General features: G+C 33.0%; 1 protein-coding gene across 15 annotated transcripts in view; it reads left to right on the forward strand.

Moving 5' to 3' along the window:
* The window catches only part of BBX (BBX high mobility group box domain containing), a 349,253-nt gene that overhangs the window by 191,139 nt on the left and 135,245 nt on the right, over window positions 1-22,869 (forward strand). For all 15 annotated transcript variants that reach the window (XM_074301097.1, XM_074301111.1, XM_074301112.1 and 12 more), the window contains 2 exons: window positions 15,985-16,155; window positions 21,239-21,481. In XM_074301097.1, coding sequence (XP_074157198.1) covers window positions 15,994-16,155; window positions 21,239-21,481 — 405 coding nt within the window. In that variant the 5' untranslated portion in view covers window positions 15,985-15,993. The remainder of the gene's footprint in view (window positions 1-15,984; window positions 16,156-21,238; window positions 21,482-22,869) is intronic.

A 22,869-nucleotide genomic window follows, 5' to 3' on the forward strand; every position in this document is an offset into this window, starting at 1 on the left:
CTTATCACCTTGCTTTCCCAGGAACAAACTAATAATAAATCCTAAGAATTTGGATGGCCTTAATATTAAGCTTCAATTTATACCTAAGGGTACAGACATGATCAGCAGAGCAAAGGCAAGATGATTTACAAGAACCCCAGTACTCCTTGCACCTGGGCAGCAAGCATCTCAGGATTTGCATCATTACTCTGATGCAGAGTCATCAGCTTTCTTTCCTGTAGTGAACTGGGACACCTTTAATGGAACATCAAAGATGGAAAGAGATGGAGACATGGAGAGGAGTGGAAGAAATTTATTTTATTTCTTGAATCATAGGTCTGGAGCTGAAAGACAATTACAGAGGTCCCTCCCTGCAAGAAGAGCACATTGAGACTCAAAGATGTCAAGTGATTTGATTTATCCTACTGAATCGGAAATTTATTCATTTCCTCTTTGCTGTTCTGTAATTGTCTATTGTAGACAATTCTATCTGCTTTCATCCTATGCAGTGTTTTCTCATATTTTGTCTTTGTTATGATTTGGTGTTAACTTTGAATTCTTTAACACATCAAGCTGATAAGCAACTGCTTCTAAAACGATTGCTATGTCAGTAATATACTTTTCTATCTTTTAAGATTGTTTGTTTTTAAAAATTATATGTATATTTTTGGTGCTTATACATATGTGACAACTTTGATCTTATTTCAACAAAATAATTATGATGTAGAGTCATGAAAATTCTGTCTAGTTTTTGGCTTCATGTCTTGGTGACTTTATTTGAAAACATGAAAATCATACTGTCCTCTCCTATGTCTACTTTCCTATTGAACAAAGAATTTGTAAAATTTCAGAATTTAGGCAAGGAATGTTTTATTGTTTTGTTTTGTGTTTGTATTCTTAGTACCTAAATTTTACCTTATCAAGAACAGGAACTTAGTAAATGCTTGTTGATTTGAAATCATCAGGCATTAAGATATAATGTTAATTTAATTTGATGGGTGGATACTGTTAAATTTTAAATAGAATTTTACTACTTGTATGTCATAAGTTATAATTATGTTTTCAATGGCCTTTTTTTGATTACTCTGAAAATGAATACAGAATTTCTAGATGTCTCAATATTCAATGAAATGATGTTTCTTAATAATTCTGGCTTTACCAGACAGCCGTTTCCTTTAACTTCTTCATTAATTTTTCAAGGAGTATTCGTGATCTATCTTTCTAGTTAGTTGTATCTTCTGCTTTCATTTATCCCAGTTTTACCACTATGGATTTGACTTAATTTCTCTAGTAGTACAGATTCACTTTGCATTGAGCAAATATTCAAAATACTTTAATCATTAGATTTTTTTGGGGGGGGTAAATGGCCCAAAATGATGTCATACAGACATCCAAAGTTATCTTTTCTTCCACCCATCTCTTCCAAGAGAAAAAGAGCAATATGTGACTGAAGGTCACAATAGAATTTTGTGTCTGTTTTATGGACAGACCAAAAATTTCATCAAGGTAAGCAGAACTGAGTTTTGACATAATAGGAAAAGATTTTTTTTTAAAAGTATATCAAGATGGTTAATGACATATTGATTGAGTTCGTTCACTTAATTTTGTTATTTAAAGTTTTGAAACATTTCCCCCCAAAACCTATATTGTTGCATATTTCATCTCCAAAAATAATTGATCAATCATGAGCTAATTTTTATTGACAATATCCTGACCTTGGTGGTTCTTAGAAATAACCTTTTTAGATAACTGACTCTAAACTAATTCTAAAGTCTAAACTAACATCTCCCATAATTCAGTTAAACAGTAACGACTTCCTGTTCTCTTTTCATTATTATGATTATAATTACTTAAAGTAGTGAAATACTTTAATAAAATATGTTAAATTTATTTAAGTTGCCTATTCTGTAATAGAAAAGCATGTTAAATTATATAAGAAGACATCAGAAGTCATATTGTTTGCCCCATTCTCCCTTTTCATAGAATAATTGGATTCACAGACTGTATGTGTTCTCCATCAAAAAGACATATTTGTTTTGAAAGACACAGCATTCAAGGACTGTCAATCATAATGCTTCAGAGAATACTTGAAGTACTGAAACATCAATATTTACCAAATGCAAAGCTTACTGTAAAAAGCACATAAAACTACAAGTGCAAGGACTTTATTTTTTTCTCAGGCTTTTCCCTAGTTTATGACTTTCATAAAACTGCACAGTCTAAATAACCCAAGATTTTCTTACGATTTAAGAAGAAATGTTGAGAGTCTGTGTAACCCCCTAGCTGAATTAATATCTGGGGGGGGGAAGATTTCTATGTAGTCAAGTCTGCTGGGAATATAAACTGACTTTTAAAACATACTTGAGCTATATTTTTCTCATTAAGCATTTCATTAACTTTTTTCTGAAAAGAGAAGTTATAGAACAAAAAATTAAATGTATATCTTAATTTAAAGAATTGGAAATATCGATTAAACCCTAGTGGATATTTTTCTTTTATTACACATACACTCTATATTTATTAAATGAAGACATTTTGCATTACAAAAATTCCTTTAAAATATTAATTCCTGAGACAGTTATGTGAGAGAACACTGCATTTGGAATCAAGTAGTTGGTTTGCTTCTGGCAACATAAGCATGCTTTCATTTTCTTATTCATAAAAATGAGGTAAAAATTGTTAGGTTACTTAACTTCACTGAATTGTAAGAAAAGCACTTTGTAAACTTTAAAGTACCAAATAAATATAAGCTGCTGCTGTTATTACAAGAGTACTTTATTGTCATCCTGTTAACCTACCACTTCAGTAGGAAGACAAAGCAGAACAAAGTACTGGTTCAGACTTGTACTTAGGTCAGTGAAGGAGGAAGCTCAAGAATGTGGTTTTTATCGCTCAATTTGCTTCTGTCTTTATTTAACCTGGGAAAAACGTTTTTTCTCAGTGTTTATTACTCTACTTGTAAAATAAAAAAACTGCATAAGTGGTAAGAAGACTTTTATTATAGTACTTTACTTTGGAGAGTCTGGTCAGAAAGGAACTAAACATCTAAGAGGTGATTTGTATCACATTAATATTATTTGTGAGGATCTCAGATTAATGATCAGAATTTCTGATGTATTTTCAATACTTTGACTTAATACTGGAGTGTTTCTAAATATTAATCTCATGCCTAACAATGCTTAATTATCCAGCACTGTCAAGTGCCATTTAAACTAATTCCAGTAATAGCTACAGTTTTTCTAGTACAATCATTTACAATTATTATTATTATTATTTGCAGGTGATTTTAATATACCTTTTAAACTAGGGTTGACGTATCTCTAAATCTTAATGTCTGAGCATAAAACATAACCAGCATAGGGAGTAAATTTGCATAAACTACTGTGAGGAGGGGAGAAATAAATCCCCCAAAGATACATCTGTATACTAGCATTTATTGCTTGTAAGAATAACCATTAAATGTGAATGATTGTGTTTCCAGTAAAATTTCTGGTGTGCAGTTTTCTCAGCCTGTTATTATTTCCAAAATGGCAAAGTAGGGGGGAAGAGCTAGCAAATTTAGATGGTATTTTATAGAAATGGAATTTTTATTTATATGCAGGCTGGCATGGGTATAAAAAGTTTTTTTTGAGAATTTAGGATTTCTCTCCTTCTACATAGGAAGCATAGAAAACCTTAATAAAAAATTAAGAAACTTCTAGGAATTATTCTTGGGTTAGTAGACTTTAATAAGCATTTACAAATATTCTACTAAGTATATAATGACGAATTGGGAGCCTGGAGGATCTGTGTTCAGATCATGCTCTCATTCTTACTAGTTGATTGTTCCTGGATAAGTTACTAACCTCCCTTGAGTTTAGTAAACTCTTTTAAGACCAACTAACTTACATGTTTAATGAGAAATTCCCCTCCTGACAAAATCACTGATTTTTCGAATTTTGATTTGATATCCAGCTCAGATATCTAACTTGGATTATATCGTTAGATTCATTCCACTGAAGTATATTTACTTACTAAGTGAGGAAAGCTAATTCACCTTTGAGAAAGATTTTTCAACAAAAATTAAATAAAAAAGACTTTCTGCTCTATCCAAACCTATCCAAAGATTCTCATTCTCCTAGTTTTCCAATCAATGAGACTATATGGGATTTTGTGGTTAATTGATTTTGCAACTGTCTGTTCTTTGACAAATAAATTCATTTAGGCATTGATTTAGTACTTACATGTACAAAGCATTATTTTGAGTGCCATGGTGGGTATAAGACTAGGAATAAAATCTTCTTTAACTTTACAGAGTTAAAGTTTTAAAAACTGATGAGATTATACTTTTCTTGAAGCCCTTAAGTTACTAATTTAAAGACTGGGATAATTGATGTCCAATAGGTATTTACTTAAAAAAAAAGTGAATAATTGAGTGGGGGAGAAAAGGCAAGCCATCTGATTTATGGTATTCAATTTTAACCAAGTACAATTTAGAGACTTTTCTTTTTAGAGTAAAACTGAACTTCATATTAATTGGATGTTAACAATTGACTACTTTTAGAACTAAACAATTTTATTAAGAAGAAGAGATCCTAACTAGTTAAGATAATTGATTTTGATGGAGAGGTATGGTTGTTTTGGGACATTTCCTCTTTAAAAGGAACCGTTAGAGTATTATTTATACAGGTTCTTTTTCTTTCCAATTGTGGCATATTTTGTCCCTATCAAATTTGTGAAGCATCAATGATATTAGAACTAAATACACGTACTAAATGTTACATATATGTAGTCAGTATGTTAATAAGTGCCTTGTATTGAGTAAGTATTTGAAAGTTCTGGAACCTTTTCTGAAGAAATAAGAGAGGGGAAAAAATCTGACAAATGGAGGAGAGAGAAATGAACAATGTGAATGTGAAATGAATGTGAAAAATGAGTGAATATCATTTTTGTTTCTGTAATAAAGATAGTACTTTGTACACAATAGGTATATAATAAATACTTATTATATTGAAATAAAACAAAACAAAACACCATGAGCAAAGTAAGAGGATGTTTGATAAATTTGGCAAAACCAGGCTCAAAATCAGAAAAATATTTCATTATTAGACTTTTTATTTTAGTCAGTAGATACTGAGAATCAGCCCCTTGGGGAAAACACCACAATGTCCATGTGCATTTTAGATAACTTAATGTTTATTTACCTACCAGATAGGTATCTCATTTCTCTCTCTCTCTCTCTCTCTCTCTCTCTCTCTCTCTCTCTCTCTCTCTCTCTCTCTCTCTCTCTCTCTCTCTCTCTCTCTCTCCTGGGGTTAAGTGACTTGCCCAGGGTCACACAGCTAGGAAGTGTTAAGTATCTGAGACCAGATTTGAACTCGGGTCCTCCTGAATTCAAGGCTGGTGCTCTATCCATTGCACCCCATAGCTGTCCCTAATTTCTTTTTAAAAAAAAAACATAATTAATTTATTTTTAATACATATTGCTTTATGAATCATGTTGGGAGACAAAAATCAGGACAAAAAGGAAAAACTATGGGAGGAAAAAAAAAAAAGGCAGAAAAAAGTGACCATAGCATGTGTTGATTGACATTCAGTCTCCTTAGATCTGTTTCTGGTTGCAGATGGCATTTTTTTCCCTAAGTTTTATTGAGATTGCTTTGGATCACTGAACCACTGAGCAGATCCAAATTTTTCATAGTTGATCATCTCCATTCTTATTGTTGTGTACAGTGAGCTTGTTTTGCTCAGTGTCAGTTCATGTAAATCTTTCCAAGCCTTTCTAAAATCTGTTCATCATTTTTTATAGAATTTTAAGATTCTCTATACCTCATCTTATTCAGCCATTCCCCAGTTGACGAGCATCTACTCATTTTCCAATTCTTTGTTACTACAAAAAGAGCTGCTACAAACATTTTTGCATATGTTGGACTTTTCCCCTCCTGGTATCTCATTTATTGAATCAAATGTTCATCCGTTTCAGGAATAGCATCATCTGGAGAAGCTTGTCTAGGTAGCTCGTATTGTTGTCCTTGTTAAGTCATTTCCCTTGTCTCTGATTCTTTGTGATGCCATTTGAGAAGAGAGGTCCTTGGGAACAGGTCACAAAAATTATCTGATCTTCATTTTCTATATGCTTTATTATATACTCATACAATGAAAGGGAGACCACAAGATCTGTTCCTGTTGATTTCTAGTTTTATTTAAGCAGATATCACAGAAGCGTGTGCATGTGTTTTCTTTCTAGCCATGGCCCCTTGTTGGTGTTGGGTGTGTTTTCTTTTTTCTTTTTTTTTTGGGGGGGGGGAGAAGGTTGGTCCAGAGAACCAGTGATTTCATCATTATAGGAACCTCTCCTCATATGCAGTCTTTACCCTTGATGGCTATAATCTAAGCTATGGATATGTAATGTATATATTTAGAAAGTTGTTTAAGGCAATAAGAGGTTATGACTTGTGTGTGATTGTATAAATAATATTCATCAGAAAATAGAACTCGAACCCCATGTCTTCTTGTTGTTTGTCTTCATTTTCTTTCTTTCTTTCTTTTTTTTTTATTATTATAGCTTTTTATTTACAAAACATATGCATGGGGCAGTTTTTCAACTCTGACTCTTGAAAAACTTTCTGTTTCAATTTTTCCCCTCCTTCTCTCCACTCTCTCCCCTAGATGGCAAGTAGACCAATACATGTTAAATATATTAAAGTATATGTTAATACAATATATGTGTACATATGTGTAGTTTTCTTGCTGCACAAGAAAAATCGGATTTAGAAAGAAAGTTAAAAAAAAAAACCCGAGAAAGAAAACAAAAATGCAAGCAAACTTGTCTTCATTTTCAAAGAGAAACAGCATCACAGATGATGTCTTGACTCTCAAGGAAATTGTATTTAAGTGAGGAGAATTATGGAGAGTTGGACAAAGTAGTCAGCCTCATTCTTTCGTCCTGAGTCAGATCTAGTGGTAAGACAAAAATCAAGCTGACTGATAATGGTCCAGGATACAGTGAATGTCTTTGGCTCTTTAGTGCCTGAACAAGTGCTAAGTGCTCCATGGCACCTGCTTTAGCTGCTTTTATAGCTGTTGGAAAAATTTGTTCGCAAACACTCATTCTACATTGGAAAGTTCGAATGTGTTTGGAGCAGGCATCCCCCTAATTCACTGACAGTTTTGAGATCTGTTGGTTACCTTCAACCAGGGCTAACTAACCCTTCTCCTGAAAAGCTTTACCAGCATGTCAAAACTGCTCATGTCATGCAATGCTGCATGTCAAAAATGAGATTTGGGTGAAGAAGGAGCCAGGGATGCATGAGCAGCCCCCACATCAGAAGTCCTAGTTTGCCCCGTGTCTTACCTGTCCCAAAGCCAACCTTCCTTTCTTTCTTGATAAGTTAACCACAGGAATAATTGATTTATGGCTTTCAACTATTCAGTGATGTTCAGCAAAATGACTTTATGATCCGTGAGGGTTGAGAGTATGTGTCAGACATTGTGCTAGGTACTAGGGTTAAAAAGGAAACAAGAATATGATCACTTTGCTTAAAAAGCCTTAATTCTTCTAGAGAATGCACATATGTGTGTGTATATGTGTATAGATAACAAAATAAATTTGTAATAGTTGGGGAAGGCAAGATACATTAGCAGATGGGAGTATCAAAGAAAGACCTTTGCATTAAGTGATATCAAGAGAGCTTTGAAGGAAACTAGAGATTCTAACAAGAAGAGATGCAGAGGGAGTAGGGCATTTAGGCTTGGTGGATGGCAAGTTTATGAAACACCTGGAGATAGAAAGCGCAGAGATATGAGAAAGATTGTTATGTGAGAAATGGCAATAAGGATGATGGGGCTAGACCAAGGAGTATGTGAAAGAGAGGCTAAGCAAAATTTTGATCAGGTTGTAAAAGTATTTAAAAATTAAATTGAGGGGTTTTTAGCCATGAGAGTTGTTGAGCAATTAGACTGATGTGATCATATCTTTGCATTAGAAATATCATTTTAGAAACTGTGTAGTGAATGGATTGGAAGAGGAGCAACTTGAGGAAGAGAGACCAATTGTGAAAATGTTGTTGCAATACAAATGAAAGAGTTGCTGAGGCCCTAGAATAGGATTTTGGTCATATGAATGGGAAGAAGAGTATGGATGCAGAAAATGTTGTAATAGCTGGCATTTATGTAGCACCATAAGATTGCATTGTATTTAAAAATATTATCCCTTTTTATATTTTCAACAAGGTAAGAATTATTAATATCCCCTTTTATTGAAGATGAAACAGGTAGACTGATTAAGTGAGTTGCCATGTGTCAACTAACTACTGAGCATCTGAGGCAGTTTTGAATTCAGATCTTCGAAACTCCAGGTCCAGTGCATTCATTATTCACTGCCCCTTTCTTGGCAACTGCTTATAAATGGAAAATGGAGAAGGATGACTTCTTGCTCACATCAATACTGCAGTTCTTCCTCTATAACTTCTTATCCTTCTCATTCTTTCTCCCTCCTTTCTCATGGAATTCAATACTTATCTACACCCTCCTTTCCCAATACATGTGTTACTCTGAACTTAGCTCCCAACCCTTTTCTATAATACTAATGGACTTGAGCATAAAATTGTTGTTACTTCCATCTCTCTGCCTTCATGGTTTCTGTTAACTTTATTCTTTAAAGCTACTCTTTCACTGCATCTTAGATCTACTTAGAGGCAGTCATAATTTTGATCTGACTGTCACTTGTAGGAGTTATACTTCTATAATCAAAAATCCTGAAATCCTTTATTTGGCCAGATGTCAATCTCATTCTTCCTCTTCCTGTCACTCTCTTCTGATCTGCTATTTTTCTTCATGGTAACTTTCCACCTTTCAGTACTCATTTACAACATTACCTTTATGGTTTCTCTTTTTTCCTTCCCGTTCTTGATCATGTAGCAGAACAATTCAATGTCAGACTGTCCTCTAGTCTAGAATTTCTTGTGTTTTTGTTGTAGCACTATCTGTGCATTGCCAAACCCTAATCTTTAGTTATTGCCATCATCTTTTTTTATCTTTCCTATTTACATCCAGCTAAACAGTGCTGAAGGAAGTCCCATAATTGTGCTCACTAGCTGGACTACAGATTTATGTCATCTTATCTTTACTGGGGCCTCCTCATCCCAGTAAGGTAAAGCTTGTACCCTACTCCTCCCTATTTACTATCCTTATCGATTTCATTAAAAATTTATTATGAACTAAAAAATTATCAGCAAACAAATCAATATGTGATAAAGAATAAAAGACTTGTATAAGAAACTGTTAACTCTAGTCTTGTTTTACTTTTTTTTTTTCCTTTCTATCATTTAGAGTTGTGAAAGAAAGTTAAAAAGTATAGGAGCCATTTTTATTGCCAGCTAATTTAATTCTGCATGGATTTATTGAGTACCTAATTTTTACTATAGTATTGTGCATTGTGGAAGATGTAGAAGTATTGTACTTTATGGCCCCTGGCCATGTTAAACAGCTAGCAGTGAGATAAAGCAGAAATAACTAAGATCCTGCAACTAACATCAGAGTCATAGAATAGTAATAGTGAAAAGGGGGCTTTGGTAATTATACAGTCCAACCCACTTGTGAATAGAATTCCCCTTTACAATCTCACCACTGAGGTGTCATCAAGTCTCTTTTAATTCTTCAGGGAAAGGGAAACCACTTCTTCTCAAACCATTTTGTTATACTGTGGAAGAACTTTTAAGCAGTAGGAAGTTTTTCTTTAATAAAACTTAAATCCACCTTTCTGCAGCTCCAATTACTTATGAGCAAGTAATATAGCGCAATGTTGTAATATAACTCAGCCTTCTGTTGCCAGTCAGAACAAGCCTAATTCCTTTCTCCCTGTAATAATTAAAATCAGCTAGCCTTTCTTCATAAATCTTTTCTGATTGGTAACATCCCTAAGCCCTCATGGGAGATCACTTCCATTTCTTTTGCCATTCTGGTTACCAACATTAGAACATATTACAGGTTGTCAGTGTTCTTTCTAAAATATGACTTCCAAATCAGATATTCCAGATATTTCTCCAGGAAACAGCACAGTCTGATTGGTATCTTTTGTTTTGGATGTTATACTTCTCTTAATGGAGTCTACTTATGTTAGCTTTTATACTGTTAATTCGTTTTGAACTTATATCCAATAAAACTTTTAGTTTTTTTTCTATATGAACTATTTTTATTATGTCTTCATTTCTAATTCTGTAGTTTGTACAGTTGAATTTTTGAGCCTATGTGCAAGACTTTACATTTATCTCTAAATTTCTAAATTTCATATTACCATTTTTGAAGTGGATAACCAATTGAAATAAACAAATGAAACAATCATAAAATAGTGTTAAAGTGAATTTAATGATTTGCCAAAATATACATTGTAGCCATTTAAAGCTATTTAAAGTATTTAGGAAGGGAAAAATATCTCTTGAATGGAAATACAGGCTTGAAGCATTTAAGAGAATTTGGATAAGCAGAGAAGAGTAATGAAGGTGTTTCCATTCAGGGAGAACAGAATGAATGAAGGTATGAAAATGGTAGTGAATATACTGTGGCTGAAGGATAAAGACAGTTGGCTTGACAAAAGAAAAGGATCGTTGTTAGGGAGAAATAACAAATGCGTTTAAATAAATAATTGGGGGCCAGATTACATAGAATGTCAGACAGTAGCTGTCTTGCCTGCTTCAGCTGACAGATTAATCGAAGGGGAGTGCCTTTATGTTTTGACACATAGAGTTTAACTCCTTTAGGGCAGAGAGTGTTTTCTTTCCTTTCTTTTTCCCCCTCTACCTCTTCTTGCCCTTTCTTCCTCCCTCTCTTGACTCCTTCCTCCCTTGTCCTTTTTTTTTTCTCTGTATACCACCTAGCCCAGTACTTTGCAGCATTTGTCAAACTGAATTTGTATTGTTGAGGTTTAATAATGACAGTCTTTTTGGCAAGAGAATTAATTACATGTGGAAAAACTGACTTGTAGAAGGCAAAAAGTCAACTTTTCATTAATTTAGGAAGGGAAATGTAGGGATTCATATGAAACAAAATGAAATCTTAGGGCAAGATAAAATGTGGGCACCTGAACACCTGTAGATGTGCACTAGATACAAGTTATCCTGGATCTTGTATTTCTTTCTATAAATTAATTTTAACTTCTTTGCAACATCTATATTTTCTTTGCACTGAATTCTCTTTCTGTTTCTGTATCTGTAATGATATTATGGAGTGACATTCTACTATCAGCAGTGTGTTCTGCCCTCTAAGGTTTAAATATCAATTTCTGTAGTTGTTGACCTTAAAAATAAGTATTCCTCAGTTACGTAACACTGTGGGAGAAGGACTGCTAGTACAAGTACATTCTTCTCTGAACAGTGGGTGCCTCGTTAGTATTCATGAGAAGATTTCCTGATAGCATCTTCACCAAGCTAAGGTTTCAACTCTTAAGAGCTGCCTGTGTACCATCCAGAGCCAGTTGGCTGACACTCTTTGCATGAAGAGTATGGCTGAATTGCATCTGAAAGGAGAACATCATTTCACTGAATGAGAAAATTTTCATCTATGCTATCTATAGTTTGGAAGTTAATAGAATTACAATAAATAATAACATTTAGTATTTGCCAGGGCATTTATTTCCAAAGACATTTTTATTTATTCTAATTGAATAATTCTGCTACATATTATGTGAGAAGAGTACTTACTTTCCCAATCTGGGGTCACCAATATTTTATTTTTTGGATGTCTCAGTATACACATTTTGTTGTCTTATGACAGAACATAGTTTTGTAAGCCATTTATTCAATGAAGAGTGATGAATACTATTGGGCAATTTTTCTGAGATATTGGTTCTGGAGATGCTTTTACCTGCTGCAAGTCATCATGATGTAACACCTGCCAATATGATATGATACAGTGATAAAATACAATATAAAAAAAATTACCAGATGCCTGATGTGTGTGCAGAGTGCTATACCAGTGGCTGGGGAAATATTAAGATTGTAAGACATCATCTCTTCTCTTTATTAGGCTGAACACTCATCACTAGAATGTAAGCCCTTCAAAAGTAGGGATTAATTTCACTTTTTTGTCTCTGTACTCCCATTACTTAGAACAGTGCCTGATGTATTATAAATACTTAAATTTATTTTTTTTTTATCTTACCCTTAAGGAATTCATGTTCTGCAAGAGAATAAGACAGCCACGGATAAATATGCTTTGCAATATTTATCTTATCTGGTGAGGGCATTCAAGGTTTATAAAAGTAAGAATTGGCAGGGTACAAAATCTGAGCAGGTAGGTCATAGGTAAGAAGAAGTAGGAGAGATCTTCCGAAGATACTTTCTCCATCAGTTCAATTAATACTCAGCGAAGTGCAAAGTTTCCTGAACTCCGGGAAAGACCCAAATCTACGAAACTTTGGGTGGCAAAAGATAAACTGATAAAGATGCTGTGTTACCATAGTCATCCTGAATCTGGCCCTTCCCTATAGCTTAAAGGAAAACTTTTAAAATTAGATTATAGTCAAATGCAAAACTTGTTTTAATGATTGGTAAGCTAGGAAGTTACAGTCTGTCTATACATTTGTGGGGGGTCTGAATGAGAGGAAGTGGTGGTGTTAGGAGACCTGAGTTTCCTTCTCAAAAAACAATTTCCTTTTTTGTTCATTGATGCCAGAAGTTCCCCAGAAGTAGATAAGCAAGTCTTATTGGAGTAGTAACACATTTTGTTATATTTACTGGGATTTGTAAATGATCTCTATAATAGCATTTCCTGGGATTACCTGATAGAGGAAGCACTGGGAACTGGAAAGTGGGAAAAAGCAAAACCAAAAACCAAAACAAACAAACAAACAAACAAAAAACAGACTTAGGAATCTTGGAGGCTGTGAAAAATGGCTTAATAAATTTGCTAAAAGGCATTTTCTTAATGTACTAGTGTTAAAGTGAAGAAAAACCAAGAGTCTATTTTGCCAAACCATCATATTCATGAAGATCATACACCATTGTTACAGTGGAGACATATATGTCATAATTTTGAAAGAATAAGTTTTGCTCATGAGGCATGGTGCTGCTTTAATTTTTTTTCTTTTTTCTTAAAAAGTTGCATTTTTCAGGTTCTACCTAAACTAGGCATATTATATTTGAGAAACACAATTTGGTGCCATTATTCATTGCTCATTACTAAATTGACTTTCACAAACATTCCAGTGAAATACTTTTCATTTCTATTATATTATAAAAGAAATATATATATATATATATATATATATATATATATATATATATATATAAAATCATAGATTTACATCTGAGACCATCTAATCAAATTCACTTTACAGATGAGGAAATTGAAGCTCAGAGAGATGAATTTAGTTGCTAATGGACCCATAAAGGGGAAATAGAGTTGGAATTTAAATTGTTAACTTTTGACATCAAATCCAGTGTTGTTCACATTGTCTCACACTGATTTATCTCATTTTTAAATTGACAATTATGAACTAATTGTTTGGACAGAGTAATGAGGGCATGATAAAGTATTTGATAAGGAATTATAATTGACAATATCCTCAGTATTGTATTGACAATAGTAATAAAAGTGATCAGGTCTTAAAAAGTGCTTTATAATGCATTATTCATTTGATAAAATCATGACTTTCAATTTTAAGTCTTTACATTTGAATGTCTAAATACAGTTCTTAAACAAGATAGCTAAAGTAGCCTGATCACCATTAACACTTGATGGAGGGATTACTCTGGAGATATCCATTAATCTATGTGAAATTACAATTTAAGTAGAAACATGGTCCATTTAAGTAAACAGAACACTTTATACACTTAGCTTAATTAGCCACTTCTCAAGTATAAGAAATTAATTATATTTGATAATGTCATTTTTATAGGATAAATAAAATAAAGTTATATCTTTCTGTCATATAATTTCTGTTTAATTTACTACTAAAAGTAGTGCTAGACTTTAATTTTCTTTCTCTTATCTTTATACATACCATTCTCCTTTTGAACTTTTTATTATTAATTTTCCTTTCTATTTAAGAATTATCTTGAAATGCCCTCCCAGTCTTTGCCTCTCCCTTTCTCCCTTCTTATCTCCCTCCTTGTGGGGGGTTTGTGTGTATATGTGTGTGTGTGTGTGGGGGGGTGGGAGATGAGGGCCCAGGGGGTAGACAGAAAGAGAGAGAGAGAAGGATCTGCCCTCAGTTTCCACTTTTGTAAAATGGAGATTTTTGTGAGGATAAAATGGAATATTTGTAAAGCACTTTGCAAACCTTAAAACTTTTTCTCTTTGCCTTGGTTTCCTCTGCTGTAAAATGGGGATAATATTTGTAAAGTGCTTTGTGGGGGGAAGGGAAGTTAGGACCAATTAAGGGGAGTAATAGGGTTAGAACCTTGAATATTAAACTAAGGGGTTTGAATTATATGCAGGGTTCATTGAATATATTTGAGGAGGAACACTAATAGTTCTCTTTTAAGAAAATTGATTGGGCCAGTGGCCTATAGAGTAGGAGTAATGGCAAGAATCTGAAGGGATTAGGACATGTAAGGACCTTGAATTAGGTAGCACTGGGACTGTAATAGAAGGGCAGCAGGTACTACCAAGGGCACACAAGAGGATTCAAGAGCTAATCAAGAGAAAAAAGAGAGACCTTGGGGATATGAAAGGTATATCTGCTAACAAAGACAAGGAAGCTTAGGGAAGTTACTTAGTATATATTATTCTTTAATTTTATTTTAAAGCAAAACTAAGAATTGCAACATTCAATTCTAGTTAGTGATAACAATATCAAGAATATGTTTGCTCTGAACATCAGAGGATTAAAGAGAACTTCTTCATTGCTTTATAGATGGGATAGATTTCTGAAATTGTGAAAAGCTGATTTTTAAATATTATTGAATCATTATCTCCCATTGTCTTCTAGGACAGTGTGTGTTTTTTTTCCCCAAGCCTGGTATTTTTGACATCATAATTATACTAATATTCACTATCTGGGCATAAATACCTCTGAAATAATATGAAATATTGTTCTCATAATAATCCCCAACAAATCCCATTTGCCTTTGGACATGTCAAAGATATCTGTGGAAAGAAAAAATATCTGCATATTTTTATTTGGAAAATTGGAATGGAAATTTAAACTCCACTGCCCAACACACAATAAAAATTGTACTTGAAAGTTACGGTGAACTTTCTAATTTTTCATCAAGGAGGAACCTGTTTTTTTTTTTTTTCTTTGCTTGTTTGTGGGTATTTGATAGCTATGCATAGACAGTGTGGAAAAAGTGGGTAGAATGGAATGCTGCCTCAGTTATGTCATTGCTAGAGATATTCAGCAGAAGTTATGATCTGTGGAAGTAGCATTTAGAGATATTTTTCAGACAAACACAGCAATGATTTGCCTTCCAAGTAACAATGTTAGCACCCATTTTAGAATGCATTGGCCTATTTTAAGGTAGTAATTTTTAAAAAAATAAATCTATATTGAAGTAATTTTTGATTAATTCATAACAAAGATTCTCAATAATAATATTATTAGATTATTTGGAATGTTGAGTCAGCTGCAGTCAGGTCTTTGGGGATATTTGCTTTTACAGAGCTGATAAATTTTGTGAGCTTACAAGCTTACAAGATTGTAATATATAAATTATAATTTAGTTCATGAGTTATGGAAATCAGATATATTTATTGGGCATTTCCCTTATTTTATTAATAAGCTAGATATATATCAATGAGTGAATACAAAATAAGCTTGTCTTGTTGTCACTTTTGAAACATCTTGTTTGCTAGTAAGTTTTGAAATTACCCAGTGGAAGAAAGGAAATATGTATTAGCTTAATTTGGCCGAGTAGATATGGGTATTATTGTGACCTTTGGTTTTATTTATTCCAATAAATCCCAGAGTGAGTAGGTTAGTTTATTTAGGCATTAGAATATTAATTGGCTTAAAGTTCAAGTGACTAAACTAATTCAATCAAATTTTCTTTTGATTGCTCCCCTCTTCTCAATCCTTTACCATAGGTCACAGTAATGAAAGGCAGTAATAGAAATAAGGATCATTCAGCAGAAGGGGAAGGAACTGGAAAACGACCAAAGAGGAAGTGTCTTCAGTGGCATCCATTACTAGCAAAGAAACTTCTTGACTTTTCTGAAGAGGAGGAGGAGGAAGAAGAAGAAGAAGATATTGATAAGGTAATCCTGACATTTGATGAAGGTATTAGAAGTTTATTGAGTTAATTATTAAAACACTTTATAGTCACTCTTACATTACACATAAGTTTTAATCCTACTCTGCTCTGCCTCCTGAACTATCTTCAGAATATTGAAGGAATATATAACAAGAAAACAACAAAAATAGGAAGTTAATTATCAGTAACTAAACAAAATAACTATGGAGGAGAGGAAAAATTACATCCCAAACTACTTGTAATGTATTCCAGAACCAAATAGACATGGCTGGGAAATTTTTTGTATCATAGCTTTCTGCTCCTTTGTATATGTAACATAGGTGCTATATCCCCTCATGTAGTCTTTATATCTCTATCTATCTATCTATCTATCTATCTATCTATCTATCTATCTATCTATCTATCTATCTATCTATGCGGGTTGCAAGTTGCTTGTACAACAAATACAAATAGGTTGTAAGAAATCTGGCTATGTTTGTGGAAAGGAAGAAGCCAGAGTTCATTCCTATAGTACCAGAAAATGAGCTTCAGAGGGAGAGACAGGCCTTCAGAGCATTTTGAGGCTATTTATTCTTTTCTTTCCTTTTCAAGAGGGTCAAAGAACTAGAATTATATTTCCCTGTTCCTACTTCAACCTTTCAGACAAATGATGATGAATTTTAGGAATTCAGAAAGTAAATGACTTCCGTAATCTTTCCTAAGACAAAAAATAGGCAGGATTTATGCTCATCATGTTAGCTCTTCTCCATCAGAATGGGAAACTTAAACAAAAACTATCACGAATAGAAACAGCAAATAAACATATTTAAATCCAAGCAAACAGAAATCAGAGAAACTAAATAAATAAAACACAGAAGAAAATAAACAAGTATTAATGTTTAGCTCTTTGAGAGTAAGATAAGCTCTCAAGAAGCCTGATCTCACTTAAAAGAATTTTTTCTCTGAAGTTTTTATGGAAGCAAGTTGGAAATTAGTATTTTGAAGAGCTAGATTCCCTATCCATATGTGCAGCTTCTAGAGTTTTTTCCCTCCCTGAAATATATTCTGTACACATCTCTCTTTCCTGAAGAGCCTTTTACTATAGCTTTGACCCTTACCCAGGAATACAACATTTCCTTGAGATTCTCTCCACCAATTAGTCACATTTCCTTTTCTTATACCACTAGCATATGCTAACTGCCTCAGGCTATATAGAGGCCTGGTTACATGTAAATTCAAGGAAATTTTAGTTATTGATTCAGTTTGCAGAATGTTCTGTGTACATTTTACAGTTAATTAAATGTAGAAATATGGTATATTTGAAACTGTTTTAAACATAAAAATGTAATACATACATAATACTTGCCATTATAGATTAATTAAGACAACATTCTATTCAACAGTAGCATCAAGGGATATCTTATGAATGAATTCCTCTATAAGAACAGTAAATTTAGAGATATATACCAAAGTTTCTTTTAGCATCTCATTTACAAACATATGTTTCTATGATCTTTTTTTTATAATAATAGATTTTTATTTTTCAAAATAAATATGGAAAGGTAGTTTACAATATTCACTCTTGTAAAACATTATATTCCATCTCCCCATTCCCTGGACAGCAAGGAATCCAATATATGTTAAACGTGTAATTCTAAATATATTTTCACATTTATTATGTTGTAAAAGAAAAATCAGATCCAAAAGGGAAAAAATGAGAAAGGGGAAAAAAAGAACAAACAAACAGCAACAACAACAAAAAGGTGAAAAAATTATGTTGTGATCCATACTCAGTCCCCACAATCTTCTCTCTGGATGCAGATGACTTTCTCCAGCACAAGCCTAATGGAATTGACGTGAATCATATCACTGTTGAAAAGAGCCATGCCCATCACAGTTGATCATCACATAATCTTCTTATTTCTGTGTACAATGTTCTGTTGGTTCTATTCACTTTATTTAGCATTTGTTCATATAAGTCTTTCCAGGCCTTTCTGAAATCATCCTGTTGATCATCTATGAACCCTTCTTAAAACAATTTTAATGCTTACCCTATGTTAACTCTTAAAGTAATAAGTTAGATTCTTAGATTTATTATTTACCATGTCCAGTAATTTATTATTTATTTTTTTTATAAAATTATAACTTTTAACTTTTGTAGGTTTACCTTTCCTTGCCCATTTCTGATAGTCTGGGACTTGGCAAAGGTGTTTACAATCTTATAATTTAAAAATTTTTGTCATATTTAATCTTATTCTCTTACTCTTTTAGTTTGCTTCATTGTAGACAAAAGTTCAGTATTTTTTTTCTCTATCCTATTCTAGGGTATCTTCCATCTCCTTACTTATTTTCCTTAGGATTCCTTTCAAGCCTTTCTTTTCTTTAAAAAGTGTGATATTACAAGTATACTATGTTTATATTCAAGATTAAGATCTTTGTTTTGTTTTATATATACTTCCTAACAATTTTGGACATTTATTCTGTAGACTCTGAGAAAAGATATTGCGTTCATATCTTCAAGGAAAAACTCCTAAATCCCCTTTATGGTTCCTATTTGATATCTTAAAACCCATTACAATTATAGTTTGATTTCTTTTTCCTTGGCGAATGTATTTCTTTATATTTCCTTAAATTTAAACTTAATTTAATACTTTTCTTCCCTCTCACGTAGCCTTAGTGAATTTTTCCCCAAATGTCATTCATTCCACAACTATATTAAGTGCTGGTTATATGTGAGACACTGTGCTTTGCTATTTGTGTTAAATATAAGATATTCTCTTAGCCCTCCAGAATCTTCTTATCTCTTTGGAAGGATCAGTCATATATGCAAATAATTACAATGTAAGACAGTAAAAAAATGAGTTGAATTATGTGAAATGTAAATATTTGTAGATAGTCAAAAGAAAAGGGAATTATGTATATAAAATCATAGGTCTAGAATTAGTCTTTATCATAGAGTCCATTTAATTCAGCCCGACACTCATACTAAGAGGTCTCATACTAACATCAGAGTCAGGATTTGCTAGAACTCCTCACTGCAGATATATTGCTGTTTCTATGACTGGAATGTTATGGAAGGTTTCACAGAGGAGGTAGAATCTAGAAAGGGTTTTTAAGAAAAGGAAAGACTTTGAAAATCAAAGATGATCCAAGACAATCCCAATAAACTTTGTCTAGAAAATGCCATCTGCATCCAGAAAGAGAACTGTGGAGATTGAATGTATATCAACACATGTTATGTTCGTTTTTTTCATGTGTTTGTGTCCCAACATGATTCATAGAGAAATGTCTACTTTAAAAGTTAAGATAAATGTAAAAAAAAATAGATGAGGTGGAGGAATCAGAGATGGAAGATGGCATTTTAGATTAAAAGTCAGAGGCATAAATAGAAAGATGAGCATAAAATTGTGTTCAGGGGTTTTAAAGTAAACTGGAGTAGTAGATTCATGGGAGAACAGCCATGTGAAATTAGAAAGGAAAGTTGGAGATAGATTTTTATCATCTTTGTTATTTTATTTTCAGCTCAGAATTCTCTTGCCATCCATTGAGAAAAGAAGGAGGAGGGAGAGAAACCTGTGACAAATACTTATTTTCAAATGAAACATTCTCCTCATTTAGTCTGTACTCAGTCTATCACTTCTCCCTCTGCTAGTGCTTATTATGCTCTATTGGGTCATGAATGATTAGATGGTATAATGGATAGATTATAGGGGGCCTGGTGCCTGGAAGACTTAACTTCCTAAGTTCGAATCTTCCCCTAGACTCTGCCAGATTTGCTTATCTCAGTTTCCTTATCTGTAAAATGAGCGGAATTGGAAAACCACTCCAGCTTCTTTGCCAAAAACACTCACAAATGGGGTCATGAAGAATTAGACATGACTCAACAATGAATAAACACAACTACTACCATCAGGAATGGTATGGAATTGTGGTTGATCATATGGAATTATTATTGATCAGAGCTCCTATATCTTTCAAATTTGCTTGTCTTTACAATGTCATTATTATTTTATCACAATGTTAGTTCTGCTCACTTCCCTTCATATACTCTTTGTAAGTTTCTCTAAAACCTCATTTCTTATAGCACAATAGTTTTCTGTCATATTTTTATATCATATTTTATGGATATCCCCTCAATTTTTCATTACTTAATATCACAAAACAGCTACTATAAATGTCTTTATGTATAACTCTGAAAGTAAATTATTTAAATCTTTCAAAATTAGAGTAGTGTCTTTTTTTTTGTTTGTTTATTTGTTTTTGTTTTTTAAACTCTAGGCAGTAATCAACCATTAAGGATTTTAGAGCTTTGCAATGACACTGTCAGAGCTGTTTTCAGAGATTGTTCTGAATGTATGCATGATGGATTGCAGATGGGAATGTCTGATGTAGAAGAGGTTGATTAGGAGGCTATTGCACTAGTCCAAATAATAGATAATAAGGGGCTCAAAAACTTGACTAGGGGCAATGAGAATAGAAAGGGGAAGGTATGAGAGTGAAGGACATTGCAGTGGGCTTTCTAAGAGACTTAATTTGAACTCTATAAGTTCAGTCCCATCAGATTTTTTATTTCAAAGGATCATAGGAACATAGATTTGATTTTCTCTGACGTACCCACCTTCAGTCACATTATCTTTCTTTACTACTCAGAAGTTATTTTTTTGTGGAGTTGAAGTTTTAATTATAGCATTCTCTTCACTTTCTAAATCTTAAATTGTCTCAGCACCAATTTTTGGATAATTCCTCTGTTGATACCTGGAGGCAACTCCCCCCATATAATCTAAGTTTGCTTTTTAATATTTAAACAATGACATTTTCATAGATATTAAGTTTTAATTAAAATATTGCTGTTACTAATAAAAAAAAGGTGTATGGTTGTTACTGTAATATATGAAAGTTTGCAATGCCTGTAGAGTAAAATGATAACCATTTGCCTGGGCTATCATGACTATGTGTCAAAACTGTTAAATAGATCTAAGAAATCTATGCTTCCTCTACTAATCTTATGATATATTATAGCACTTTAGTCCTTTAGTTATTATACTTTTTTATAAAAAAAAAAAAAGGGAGAGTGTAAATGATTCTTTGTTATTTTTTTGTGCTAATAGGTCCAACTTCTTGGAGCTGATGGCCTAGAGCACGATGTAGATGAGACTGAAGATGATGAATCTTCTGAGCAGCGAGCTCGTAGACCAATGAATGCATTTCTTTTATTTTGTAAACGCCATCGCTCCCTTGTTCGTCAGGAACATCCCCGGCTGGATAACCGTGGTGCTACCAAGATACTAGCTGATTGGTGGGCAGTTCTAGACCCAAAGGAAAAACAGAAATATACAGACATGGCCAAGGAGGTATGTATTATCCACAAAAGGGTTAACAGCTATGATGACTATGAGTTACCATGACAATAATTTAATTAGGTATTTTTATACTTTTAAAATTTCATTAGGTATTGTAATTGTGTGTGCTTGTTTTTTTTTTTTTTTTTTTTTTTTTTTTTTTAATGGACAGAGTGTCATATTCTGCACTGGTGAGAGATAGATAGCATGGTTCTTTGGAGGAGATAGATAGCATGGTTCATTATTGGTCCTCTAGAATCATGGATGATATCATGGTTGATTATCGTTCTTACAGTTTTCATATTTGTTTATATTTCTAGTATTATTATTAATTGTGTAAATTATCCTGATTCAGTTTTTTTCATTCTTCATCAGTATGTAAAAGTATTCACAATGGTTCTTTTTTTTATAATACTGATATGTTATAAAATTATTCTTCTATTTCTGCTCACTTCCTTCAACACCAAATCATTTTTCTTTTCTTCCCTTTTGCAATTATCTGTTGTTTTGTTTTTCCATTTATTTTCTTGAAGCACAATAAATAGTATTCCATCATTTATCTATACATAATTTTCTTCAGCCATTTTCCATTTTATGAGTATATCTTTAGTTTCCAGTTGTTTTTTTTTTTTGCCACCATAAAGAAAAACATTTAATCATTGAATTAGCTATTTATTAAAACACTCTGTGCCCAAAGTGAATCTCTAGCTGTGTGATTGTGATAAGAATATAAGAATCTTGCCTGTCTTGTGTCTCCTTATTCTATAAAAATACTCAAAAATATTGCTGGAAGTTGCCATTGGCAACTAATTTCAAAGATGCTTTTTTTCATTGTAGATGTTATTACTATTGGAAACATACATCTAATAATCTTCTGCCATGAATTTAAGGAAGAAAACATCATTAGATTCTTTATCCCCTGTGAATTTGACCCTAGAGAAAATCAGCTGGATATTAGAAATAAATTACTGTGGCAGCAGAGCCATTTCAATGGAAGACTTTTCAGGAGCTATGATGGCTTGGCCTTGATTTACTCAAGTGAGGGCTTTGTAGAGTCACTCAGTATAGTATACAACAAAGAGTACTGAATGGGGAGTCAGGTGACAGGGCTTTTAGGTCTCTTTCTGCCCTGTGAGACCTTGGGAAAATAATTTATCCTTTCTAGATCTCAGTTTCTGTATGAAGAGTTGGGGTAGATTGAACATGACTATGTATAGAGAGAACTTGACTTATTATCTGTAAAGTCTTACAGCTTGAGAGTTTAAATTTACCCTTTCCTCTTTCAAAAAAGAAAATAAAAAGAAATCATGTTAGAACAAGGTATATACATTTTATTTTATGCATGTGTATACAAAAACCCACTTTGTTTGAAATATTTTATATCAGCATTTTTTAGGTGG

This window comes from Sminthopsis crassicaudata, chromosome 3, assembly GCF_048593235.1.
Source record: "Sminthopsis crassicaudata isolate SCR6 chromosome 3, ASM4859323v1, whole genome shotgun sequence".
NCBI classification, from domain to species: Eukaryota; Metazoa; Chordata; class Mammalia; order Dasyuromorphia; family Dasyuridae; genus Sminthopsis; species Sminthopsis crassicaudata.